General features: G+C 42.7%; 1 protein-coding gene across 1 annotated transcript in view; it reads right to left on the reverse strand.

Moving 5' to 3' along the window:
* UBE3C (ubiquitin protein ligase E3C) overlaps positions 1–12,961 on the reverse strand; it is a 139,430-nt gene that overhangs the window by 104,782 nt on the left and 21,687 nt on the right. Inside the window, exons 2-4 of the mRNA XM_033193885.1 lie at positions 8,878–8,931; positions 3,814–3,888; positions 2,160–2,306 (exon numbers count right to left, since the gene is read on the reverse strand). Coding sequence (XP_033049776.1) covers positions 2,160–2,306; positions 3,814–3,888; positions 8,878–8,931 — 276 coding nt within the window. The remainder of the gene's footprint in view (positions 1–2,159; positions 2,307–3,813; positions 3,889–8,877; positions 8,932–12,961) is intronic.

Genomic DNA, 12,961 nt, shown 5'->3' on the forward strand with positions numbered 1-12,961 from the left:
CCTCTCTAGACTGGCTCTCAGTTCTTTCTCTGCACTTTCTCGGTTTACAGAAAGTTTTCCCCATGTTCCAGCTTAGCTCAACTCCGGAGGCAATGCTGGGTTTTAAAGCCCAAACACCAGTGGAGTAATCATGTATTCCTTTGTGCGCTGTAATTAATTCATGTAGGATCATTCAGTAGGGATGGTTTGTAGCAAGGAAGACTTATTTTTCACTGTATACTCCCCTTTTCATGCAATTTGAAATTTTTAACACAGATAAACACAAATATCTAAAAATAAATAATATATTTAACCTGGCTGGGTGTGGTGGTTCATGCCTGTAATCCCAGTACTTTGGGATATTGAGGCAGGTGCATCACTTGAGGTCAGGAGTTCAAGACCAGCCTGGCCAACATGGTGAAACCTGCTTCTACTAAAAATACAAAAAAATTTAGCTGGGGGTGGTGGCATAAGCTTGCAATCCCAGCTACTCAGGGGGCTCAGGTAGGAGAATCGCTTGAACCCAGGAGACAAGGTTGCAGTGAGCTGAGATCACACCACTATACTCCAGCCTGGGCGACAGAGTGAGCGAGACTCCATCTCGAAAAGGAAAAAAAAAAAAAAAAGATAAATAGCATATTTAACCCTAGGCCAGGCACGGTGCTGACGCCTGTAATCCCAGCACTATGGGAGGCCGAGGCAGGTGGATCACCTGAGGCCAGGAATTCGAGACCAGCCTGCCCAACATGGTGACACCGCATCTCTACTAAAAATACAAAAATTAGCTGGGCGTGGTGGTACACGTCTGTAATTCCAGGTACTTGGGAGGATGAAGCAGGAGAATCGCTTGAACCTAGGAGGTGGAGGTTACAGTGAGCCAAGATCACGCCACTGCACTCCAGCCTGGGTGACAAAGCAAGAATCTGTCTCAAAAAAAAAAAAAAAAAAAAAATATATATATATATATATATAAAATTATATAAAAAATATATAACCCAACAATTATATACAAATCTCTTAATATTCCCTGAGAAAATGGACAGTAACAAGTTCCATTTTTTAAAAATATTCTTCTATGCATCTAGATGTATTTTCCACCATTAATACACACTGTTCCTCAGCACTAAGATCAAAAGCCTACAAAATTTTAGAGAACTACGATTATATTTGGGATTTTTTTTTTTTTTTAAATGAGACCCTAGAGCTGGGCATGATGCCTTATGCTTACAATCCTAGCACTTTGGGAGGCTGAGGTGGGAGCATCACTTGAGGCCAGGAGTTGCAGGCTAGTCTGGCCAACATGGTGAAACCCCATCTCCACTAAAAACGGAAAAATTAGCCAGGCATGTTGGTAACATGCCCGTAATTCCAGCCACTTAGGTGGCTGAGACATGAGAATTGCTTGGGCCCGAGAAGCGAAGGTTGCAGTGGACCAAGAATGCACCACTGCACACCAGCCTAGGTGACAGAGCAAGGCTCTATTCCCCCAACGCCCCCCTAAAAAAGAGACCCTAAATCATGTATAGTGGCTCACGCCTATAATTCCAGCACTTTGAGAAGCCAGGGAGGGAAAATCACTTGAGGCTAGGAGTTTGCGAACAGCCTGGACAACATAGCAAGACCTCATCTCTACAAAAAAATAAAAAAATTAGCCTTAACATTAACAAGAGGTACACACACCTGTAGTCCCAGCTACCTGAGAGGCTGAGGTGGGAGGACTGCTTAAGCCTGGGAATTCAAGGCAACAGAGCAAGACCCCATCTCTAATATTATAATAATAATATGTAAACACTGAGACCCTGCATTTTAGAGTTTGCAGGTAATCATGATGTGGTATTCAGAGTGCACTTCCCACTGACCTAGGTGTGCTGGCAACTGCTAAGGCTGTGTGAGGGTACATGATAGGTGGGCAAAATATTCTACTTTTTAAATGCTTAAGGTTTTCCACTGTAAAAAAATACGAAAAAGCCCATTTTTGGACACACATTTTTATGTGTATCAAATTTTAAGAGGTAAAACACATCACCACAAAGGTAATCTCTCACAGCTAGCTGAGAAGCTCGCAAAGCCTGGACACAGTGGAGAGCTGTTTAACTTTCTGATGAGACGCCATTTCCACTTTAAACAAAAAAGTAGAACACATGTAAACGAGGACAAGTGAAAATGTAGTTAACACTCACCAAACGTTTTGAGTCTTCATTTTGTTTGTAAAAAAACAGAAGCTGCCTTACCAAAAGGGTAAGGTTGGGGCCATTAGCAATGGGAAAAGCGCCCCCGGACTGTGACAAGGTGGCACAGCGATCAAATGCACTTCTTTGGATGGAATACTGGAAGAAAAACAAAACAAAATGACCCATAAATACAGTATTTGGACACACAATTCTTATGATGTAAATACACGTTGCTGTGTTTACAGGAATGGTGGAAATTGAAAACGAAAACGCCATTATTGGTCCTTGCTCACAGTTGAGTTCTAGGGGGGAAAAAAAGGTTAAAAAAAAAAGAAGAAAAAAAAAAGCCAGGCATAGTGGCTCAAGCCTTTAATCCCAGCACTTCAGGAAGCCAAGGCAGGTGGATCACCTGAAGTCAGGAGTTCAAGATCAGCCTGGCCAACATGGTGAAACCCCGTCTCTACTAAAAATACAAAAGCTAGGCTGGGCACGGTGGCTCATGTCTATAATCCCAGCACTTTGGGAGGTCAAGGTGGGTGGATCACCTGAGGTCGGGAGTTTGAGACCAGCCTGCCAACATGGTGAAACCTCATCTCTACTAAAAATACAAAAACAGTTAGTCACCTGTGGTGGTATGCACCTGTAGTCCCTGCTACTCAGGAGGCTGGGGCAGGAGAATCGCTTGAACCTGGGGGCAGAGCTTGCAGTGAGCCAAGATTGTGCAACTGCACTCCAGCTTGGGTGACAGAGCAAGACACTCTCAAAAAACAAAAACAACAAAACAAAACAAAACAAAAACAAGCCAGGCGCAGTGGCTTATGCTTGTAATCCCAGCACTTTGGGAGGCCAAGGCAGGCAAATCATTTGAGGTCAGGAGTTCGAGACCAGCCTGACCAACATGGTGAAACCCCAAGTCTACTAAAAATACAAAAATCAGCTGGGCGTGGTGGCACGCACCTGTAATCCTAGCTACTTGGGAAGCTGAGGCAGTAGAACTGCTTGAATCCAGGAGGTAGAGGTTGCAGCGAGCCAAGATCATGCCACTGGAGTCTGGCCTGGGCAACACAGTGAGACTCAGTCTCAATTTAAAAAAAAAAAAAAAGAATCTCCCACGACTTTCCTCTATTTTGATTTTCAACTGTGGTTAGGCCCATGTTTGCATTTTATTATTTAAAAATTACCTAAAAACTCACGTATCTATAAATCTTTAAAATAATCAGAACAAATAAAATTATTTATTGGGGCCGGGCGCGGTGGCTCAAGCCTGTAATCCCAGCACTTTGGGAGGCCGAGACGGGTGGATCACGAGGTCAGGAGATCAAGACCATCCTGGCGAACACGGTGAAACCCCGTCTCTACTAAAAACTACAAAAAACTAGCCGGGCGAGGTGGCGGCACCTGTAGTCCCAGCTACCCGGGAGGCTGAGGCAGGAGAATGGCATGAACCCGGGAGGCGGAGCTTGCAGTGAGCTGAGATCCGGCCACAGCACTCCAGCCTGGGTGACAGAGCGAGACTCCGTCTCAAAAAAAAAAAAAAAATTTTATTAGGAAGAATACTATTGTCAACATTGACTTCCATTAACAAGGTGTACAAAGATACCATATTTAAAATAAGCTCTCCCATACCCTACTATTCTTCTCATTTTAAAACAAACTAACTTACTTGCTGTTTTCTGTCTCTATAGCCTCGAATAAATGACTGGATAATTATTGCATTTTTCAACCTTCGCCTTTCCTCCTAAACAATAAAAGGAAAAGTGAGGGAGCAACTGGTCAGAACTGAGTGAAAATGACATTTTGCTAGTAAAGACTTTAAAAATACTTAATGGCGATGTAATTCACATACCATAAAATTCATTCTTTAAATGGTAACACCCACTAAATACGCATTTAATATATTAACAGCCATATAACCATCACCACTGATTTTTAGAATACCTTCATCACCCACAACCAGAAGCCCCGTCTCCATTCACAGTCACCCCCAGTTTCCTGCCGGCCCTTCCCTTGCCCCTGGCAATCACTCATCTACTTCTATCCTATGGATTTGCTTATTCTGGACAGTTGATACAATGGAATCATACAGTATGCTGTGTCTGGTTTTCTTCACTTAGCATGATGTTTTCAAGATCCACCTATATTACAGCGTATGTGAGAACTTAATTCCTTTCTAAGGCTGAGAGTAATGTTCCATTGTATTGACAGACCATGCTGAATTCATCCATTCATCTACTGATGGACATGTGGGCTGCTCCCACTTTGGTCTATTATGAATTAAGGCTGCTATGAACATTCATAGAGAAGTTTTGTTGTGGATACAGGTTTTCATTTCTGTTGAGCATAAACTCAGAAGTAGAGTTATCAATTGAGGAACTGCCACACTGTTTTCCAAAACGCCAACGCCATTTTACAATCCCACCAGCATAGTAGGACTTTTTTTTTTTTTTCTTTGAGACAGAGTCTTGCTCTGTCGCCCCGGCTGGAGTGCGGTGGTGTGATCTTGGCTCACTGCAAGTTCTGCCTCCTGGGTTCATGCCATTCTCCTGCCTCAGCTTCCCGAGTGGCTGGGACTACAGGCGCCCGCCACCACACCTGGCTAATTTTTTGTATTTTTAGTAGAGACGGGGTTTCACCGTGTTAGCCAGGATGGTCTCGTTCTCCTGACCTCATGATCCTCCCGCCTCGGCCTCCCAAAGTGCTGAGATTACAGGCATGAGCCACTGTGCCCGGTTAGCAGGACCTTCTTAAAGTTTTAAATATTAAAGGAATACAAACAGACAACACCAGCATCTACTTTAAAGGTCACTTTCTTGTTTCAAGAGAAAAGTCCAACTTTCATTGACTTGAGACTATCTTTAAAACGCTCATCGACCTGGCAAAAATATGTGTTCTTCATTGTTATGACCAGTGCTACCATGTTGGACAGCCTACTACTATGGGTCAGCCCTATGAGAGGCACTTTAGGCCAGACGTGGTGGCTCATGCCTGTAATCCCAGCACTTTGGGAGGCCGAGGTGGGAGGATCACGAGGTCAGGAGATTGAGACCATCCTGGTTAACACGCTGAAATCCCGCCTCTACTAAAAATACAAAAAATGAGCCAGGCTAGGTGGCGGACGCCTATACTCCAGCTACTCGGTAGGCAGAGGCAGGAGAATGGCATGAACCCGGGAGGTGGAGGCTGCAGTGAGCCGAGATCACACCACTGCATTCCAGCCTGGGTGACAGAGCGAGACTCCGTCTCAAAAAAAAAAAAAGAGAGGCAGTTTATATCCAAATGCTGAGTCATCTTACAGGTGAGCATCACTTCCAGTTTAAAGATGCAGAAACTGAGACTGCTATAAAGATTAAGCAACACCCAAAGGTGTAAGCTAGAATTCAAACTCAGGTAAGATAATAAAGCCTGTACTCCATCTCACCATACTACATTGTTTCATGTCTTCTATGAATGCCATCTACAAAGCTGAGACTAACACACACACTGTGGGATTCAAGAACACCATCAAGTCATATAGATGTACTTTCTGGGCTTGAAATGGTTATAAAAAAGTCCTGTGAGGCCGGGCATAGTGGCTCACACCTATAAACCCAGCAGTTTGGGAGGCCGAGGCGGGCAGATCACTTGAGGTCAGGAATTCCAGACTAGCCTGGCCAACATGGTGAAATTCCATCTCTACTAAAAATACAAAAAATTAGCTGAGCATGGTGGTGCACGCCTGTAATCCCAGCTACTTGGGGGGCTGAGGCAGGAGAATCACTTGAAGCTGGGAGGTGAAGGCTGCAGTGAGCCGAGATCACGTCACTGCACTCCAGCCCAGGTGACAGAGCGACACTTTGTCTCAAAAAAAACAGGAAAAAGTGACTTTCACCAGATGCACATGTCAATGTAAGGACACTGGAAACATGAAAAAACAAGGAAATATGACATCTCCAAAGCAATACAGTAATTCTCTAGCAACAGATTTTAATCAAATAGAAATTTTGAAAATCTCAAATAATTCAAACTATTGAATTTTTTTTTTTTTTTGACGGAGTTTCACTCTAGGCTGGAGTGCAACGGCGTGATCTCGGCTCACTGCAACCTCTGCCTCCCGAGTTCAAGCGATTCTCCTGCCTCAGACTCCCGAGTAGCTGGGATTATAGGCATGCACCAGCACGCCCAGCTAATTTTGTATTTTTAGTAGAGACGGGGTTTCTTCATGTTGGTCAGGCTGGTCTCGAACTCCTGACCTCAGGTGATCCACCCGTCTCGGCCTCCCAAAGTGCTGAGAATACAGGCGTGAGCCACCGCGCCCAACCCTCAAAATAATGGTTTTAAAGCTCAGTGAGATACAAGGGAATTCTGAAAAATACAAAGTCAGAGAAATAATTTGGTATATAAGCGAGCACTTACCAAAGAGACAGGTATTTTTAAAAAGAATCAACTAGAAATTCTGGAAGTGAAGAATTCATTTAAAGAAATACAAAATATATTTGAAAGCTTCAAGACAGACTGATCAGGCAAAAGAATGAATCTCAGAACTTGAAGACAAGTCTTTTGAAATAACCCGGCCAGACAAAAATACAGAAAAAAGAATGAGCAAAGCATTCATGATATTTGGGATAACATAAAGCAATAAAATATTCAAAGTATTGGTAATACCAAGGTCAAAGAGTCAAAGAAAGGATTAGGAAACCTATTTAATGAAATAATAGATGAAAACTTCCTGTCTCACAAGAGATTTAGACACTCACATACAGCAGGCTCAACCATCTCCAAGCAAATAATCAGACTATCTAAAGAGAAAGATAAAGACGGAATTCTAAAAGCATCAAAAGAAGAGCAGCTAGTCACCCGTAAAGGAAACCCCCATCAGATTAAAAATCAAGAGGAAAAACAGTGGAAACAAACCCCACAGAAGATCCAATTACTGGAGTTTAAACATTGTCCTAAAAAATCTATAATTATGTTCAAGAAATTAAAAGAGAACTAAAGACTATATAAAAGAATGAAAAAAAGTTCTAGAACTGAAATAACAAAAGCCGAAATTAAGAAGTCAATGGATGTATTCAACAATTAGGCCGGGCAGGGTGGCTCACACTTGTAATCCCAGCACTTTGGCAGGCTGAGACAGGTGGATCACTTGAGGTTAGGAGTTCAAGACCAGCCTGCCCAACATGGCAAAACCCCTCCTCTACTAAAAATACAAAAAAACAGCTGGGTGCAGTGGCGGGCGCCTGTAGTCCCAGAAAAGCACATGAGGGATATGTGGGACACAATGCAAAGGTCAATACATTTACAGTTTGAGTCCACGTAGGAGAGGAGGAGGAGAATGAAGCAAAAGCACTAATGGAAGAGATAATAGCCCAGAATTTTCCATAAAACAAGATTAAAAACACCACCCAACAAATATCTTTCTTGGTTGAGCAGTGCCCTCCCGGGGACATCTGGTAATTTCTGGTGACATTTTTGGTTGTCACAACTGAGGGAACGGAGTGCTACTGGCATTTAGTGGGGAGAGGCCATGGATATTGCTAAACATCCTCCAGTGTACAGAGTACAGAGCAGTTCCCCCCCAGCAAAAAATTATCTGTTCAAAAATGTCAGTGCCAAGGTTGGAAAATCCTGACTAAAACTCTTTTCACTCTAAGCACCTCAGAGAGCCCTTCCCCTAAACACCATGTCTAATATAGGCCCTTCCAGTTGTAATCACATTACTCTGTTGCCCTCATAGGTCTTGTCACCACCTCAGTATCCTGGTTCACGGCTCTATTCTACCACTGAGCAGGAACCTTGTCTGTCTTATTCACCATCTGTATACTCAGCAAGCAGAGCAGTACCTAGTACATACATAATAAGTTCTCAAAACATATTTGTTAGAGGCCTAAATGAATTGTTAAAATGACAAAACAAAAAACTCTATCTAAAAAAGCAGGCCATAAGAGAGTACAATTGCAGATTAATCAACAAAATAAAGCTATTTAAAGAAACTATCACAACATATAATGTAGGATAAACAATAAAAATGCCATTAGTGTCTTTCTTTCAACTTCTTCACAGTTAAGACACATGTCTTAACAGTGAGCTTTCTCCTTTTGTGTCATGAAACATCAACATCATAAGCCAGATGAGGCAGTTCACGCCTGTGATCCCAACACTTTGCGAAAATGAGGGAGGCAGCTGCATGAGGCCGTAAGTTTGAAATCAGCCTTGGCAACAAAGCAAGACCCCATCTACGTAAAAATTTTAAAAATTAGCTGGGCATGGTGGCATGCACCTGTAGTCCCAGCTACAGGAGGCTAGAGCAGGAAGATCACCTGAGCCCAGGAGGTCAGGGCTACAGTGGGCGATGACCTTGCCACTGCACTCCAGCCTGGGCCACAGAACAAGACTCAATCTCTTAAAAAAGAAAAAAGAAATATGAACATTATGTTTATAATACGGCTTTCTAGATCTTCTGGAAACCATATCATTATGTAAGTCAACCAAAAGCCCGTGTTCCTTCTTCAGTCTGGAAACTGCCTTTTTAGTCCATCTTTTCTACACTGGCCCCAGAATAAGTAACTTACAGTGAAATCAAAAAATGTTTCTAAAGCTAAACACACACACACACACACACACACACACACACACATTCTGTCATATATAACAAATACATACACATATACATATATACAGTAAAACCAAGGCGTGTTTAAATGCTGTAGAAAAAATGCTTATCTACAGAGTATTACAAAACTGTTTTTACCTCTCTCTTTCTTCTTTCTTCCTGAGTACGATGTAAAAGAGAAGCCTTTTCCTCCTACACCCAAACAAGAGAAAAAAGGAGGTAAGGAAGGTTATAATTTCAACTTTAAAACTCTCATACAAAAATTATAGAAAGTTTTCACCCAAAAAAAGATTCTAAGATCATGCAAAAAAGTTGTCTTGACTTAATCAGATGAGAAAATCTGAGGCACAAGAAGTTAAATGGTTTCCCAGAAGTCACTAGATATAATACAAGTTAGTACTTCAGTAGTTTTCTAAGAATAAAAACTGATTTCTTCACATATACAAATGAATACAGGTAAAACTGGGGAAATATGAGTAAGACTAGTGCCAATGTCAGAGTTCCGGCTGCAACATCTTACTAGCTTTGTAAAATACTACCCCAGAGGAAACTGGGTGATGTGGACGGGGTCTCTGGGTATCATTTCTTTTCTTTCGTTTTTTGTTTTTTTGTTTTTTTTGAGACGGAGTCTCCCTCAGTCGCCCAGGCTGGAGTGCAGTATCATTTCTTTTTTTTTTTTTTGAGACGGAGTCTCGCTCTGTCGCCCAGGCTGGAGTGCACTGGCCAGATCTCAGCTCACTGCAAGCTCTGCCTCCCGGGTTCACGCCATTCTCCTGCCTCAGCCTCCCAAGTAGCTGGGACTACAGGCGCCCACCATCTCGCCCGGCTAGTTTTTTATATTTTTTAGTAGAGACGGGGTTTCACCATGTTAGCCAGGATGGTCTCGATCTCCTGACCTCGTGATCCACCCGTCTCGGCCTCCCAGAGTGCTGGGATTACAGGCGTAAGCCACCGCGCCCGGCCTCTCGGTATCATTTCTAACAGTTGCATATGAATCTACAATTACCTCAGTAAAAATTTCAATGAAGAAATCAATTTCTCTGATGAAAATTTTTTTCATAACTAAAACTAAGTTTTGAACAAAATCACTTGGTTTATAGAAGGAAGTGAAAGAATAAAACTTCAAATAAATGAAAAATACTTAAAGAGAACCCTTTTCTCCCCCTCAAATTGTTCCAGTCTTTACTGTATGGACATTTTATTTTTGTAAATTTCTTCCAAAATAAAATTAAAGGTCCAGGCTGGGCGAGGTGGCTCATGCCGGTAATCCCAGCACTTTGGGAAGCCAAGGCGAGAGAATTACTTGAGCCCAGGAGTTTGAGACCAGCCTCTACAAAAACTTTTTAAAAATAGTTGGGTGCAGCAGCATGTGCCTGTAGTCCCAGCCACTCAGGGGGCTGAGGTGGGAGAATCACTTAGGCCCAGGAGGTCAAGGCTGCAGTGAGCCAGGATTGAGCCACTTCTAGTCTGAGTGACAAAGCAAGATCCTGTCTCAAAAAAAAAAAAAAAAAAGTTAAAGGTCAGAGACACCATATATGAATCATCAGAAAAAAAAAAACATTTAAGCGGGGCACTCACGCCTGTAATCCCAGCACTCTGGGAGGCTGAGGCGGGCAGATCATGAGATCAGGAGTTCGAGACCAGCCTGGCCAACATAGTGAAACCCCGTCTCCACTAAAAATACAAAAATTAGCTGGGCGTGGTGGCGGGTGCCTGTAGTCCCAGCTACTCGAGAGGCTGAGGCAGAAGAATCACTTGAACCCGGGAAGCGGAGCTTGCACTGAGCCGAGATTGCACCACTGCCCTCCAGCCTGGGTGATAGAGTGAGACTCTGTCTCAAAAAAAAACAAATAAAAAATTAAATATCTTGAGAGGTATATTTAATCAGAACAGTGTCAGAGAGTAGTTAAGCCAACTTAAAATTATACACTGATATGTGAACTAACAATATTCAGAATCAAAGTTTCTATCTTTTTTAAAAATTGAGACAGAGTCTTACTCTGTCACCCAAGCTGGAGTGCAGTGGCGATTTTGGCTTACTGCAACGTCTGCCTCCCGGGTTCAAGAAATTCTCATGCCTCAGGTTCCCGAGTAACTGGGACTCCAGGTGCACACCACCACACCTGGCTAACTTGTATTTTTAGTAGAGATAGGTTTTTGCCACATTGGCCAGGTTGGTCTTGAACTCCTGGCCTCAAGTGATCTGCCTGCCTCAGTCTCCCAAACTGCTGGGATTACTGACATGAGCCACCATGTTTAGCCTAGAATCAAGTTTCTAACTGTCAAAATGTAAAGCCAGGCCTGGTGCAGTGGCTCATGCCTATAATCCCAGCATGTTGGAACGCCGAGGTGGGCAGATCACTTGAGCTCAGGAGTACGAGACCAGCCTGGGCCAACATGTTGAAACCCCATCTCCATGAAAAATACAAAACAAATTAGCAGGGCAGGTGACGCATGCCTGTAGTCCCAGCTACTTGGGGGTTGATGGAGAAAGATCACTTGAACTGGGGAGGCTGAGGCTGCAGTGAGCCAAGATCATGTCTCTGTACTCTTGCCGGAGTCATGAAGCAAGACAGTGTCTCAAAAAAAAAAAAAAAAAAAAGTAAAGTCAAAGAAATTAATCCTCCAGATATTTTTTTTTCTTTTTTTTTTTTTTTTGAGACGGAGTCTCGCTCTGTCACCCAGGCTGGAGTGCTGTGGCCGGATCTCAGCTCACTGCAAGCTCCGCCTCCCGGGTTCATGCCATTCTCCTGCCTCAGCCTCCCGGGTAGCTGGGACTACAGGCGCCGCCACCTCGCCCGGCTAGTTTTTTGTAGTTTTTAGTAGAGACGGGGTTTCACCGTGTTAGCCAGGATGGTCTCGATCTCCTGACCTCGTGATCCGCCCGTCTCGGCCTCCCAAAGTGCTGGGATTACAGGCTTGAGCCACCGCGCCCGGCCACTATTTCCTCTTAATCTTCTTCCAATCTATATAGTTCTTATCTTCATCTTTCATGTCCTGGATGCTGTCCCTCAATGTGGGTTTTTCCAATACTCTCACGATTACAATAATGCAATAATGATAGCATTAGATTTTAATCCATAGGATTATACGCACATACACGCACCATGGACTCAATACTTATATAAATAACCAAATCAGTAAACAAACAAGGGAAAAGAAAACTCTTTTCCTCACAGAATCCAGTTTAAAAATGTAGAAGGAAAGAGAAAAACAGAATCACCAAACACTACAGTAATAAACACTGCAGACAAGATCTACTAATGTATGCTAAGATTAGTGGGCAAAAGTTTGGGGGAAACAGGATTTGCCTAGTCTCGAAGTGTCTCTCAAGATATAGATCAATTACCATGAGAAAGACAGAAAATTTAGAGCGGAGAAATCTTGCAGACACCACCAACTAAGACATCGGCTGGCTGAGTTATAAAATATAAGGGCATAATGAACTACTACTTGGTCCATACAAACGATACAATCAACTATTGTGTTAGTCTTGCCAAAAGACTCTTTTTTAACCTAAATGGATTTATCTCAAGGGGAAATCTTTCATCACTAAATAGAAAAACAGCATCACTGCTCACAAACAGAAGGCATCCCCCCCAAATTAAATACAATGAAAACTGTATTTTTAAAGTTAAATTTGAAAGTGGCTGCTGCAGTGGCTCACGCATGTAATCCCAGTACTTTGGGAGGCCAAGGCCGGCAGATCACCTGAGGTCAGGAGTTTGAGACCAGTATGACCAACATGGTGAAACCCCGTCTCTACTAAAAATACAAAAATTAGCTGGGCGTGGTGGTGTACACCTGTAGTCTCAGTGACTTGGAAGCCTGAGGCAGGAGAATCACTCAAACCTGGGAGGCAGAGGTTGCAGTGAGCCGAGATCATGCCACTGTACTCCAGTCTGGGTGACAGAACAAGACCCCATCTCTTAAAAAAAAAAGAAAGAAAGAAATAATCATGGAATTACATAAAAATCTAATAAGTTTGTTTTGTATAAAAAGCCCTATGTGAAACTTAATTCCTCAAGGTAAAAGAAATTGTTTATAATCACAACAAAAGAATACGAGACACTATGCTGCTTAGTTTAAGAGGAAGATTAGGCTCTATTAGACAGTTTTATTTTTTAATTTTGATATTAACCAAAGAATTCTAATTTACATGTCTGTAATTAGATCAGGCAGGCAAATGGTATTTATTTATTATTTTGGAGACAGAGTCTCG

Source organism: Trachypithecus francoisi, unplaced genomic scaffold (genome assembly GCF_009764315.1).
Source record: "Trachypithecus francoisi isolate TF-2019V2 unplaced genomic scaffold, Tfra_2.0 Lachesis_group4, whole genome shotgun sequence".
NCBI lineage: Eukaryota > Metazoa > Chordata > Mammalia > Primates > Cercopithecidae > Trachypithecus > Trachypithecus francoisi.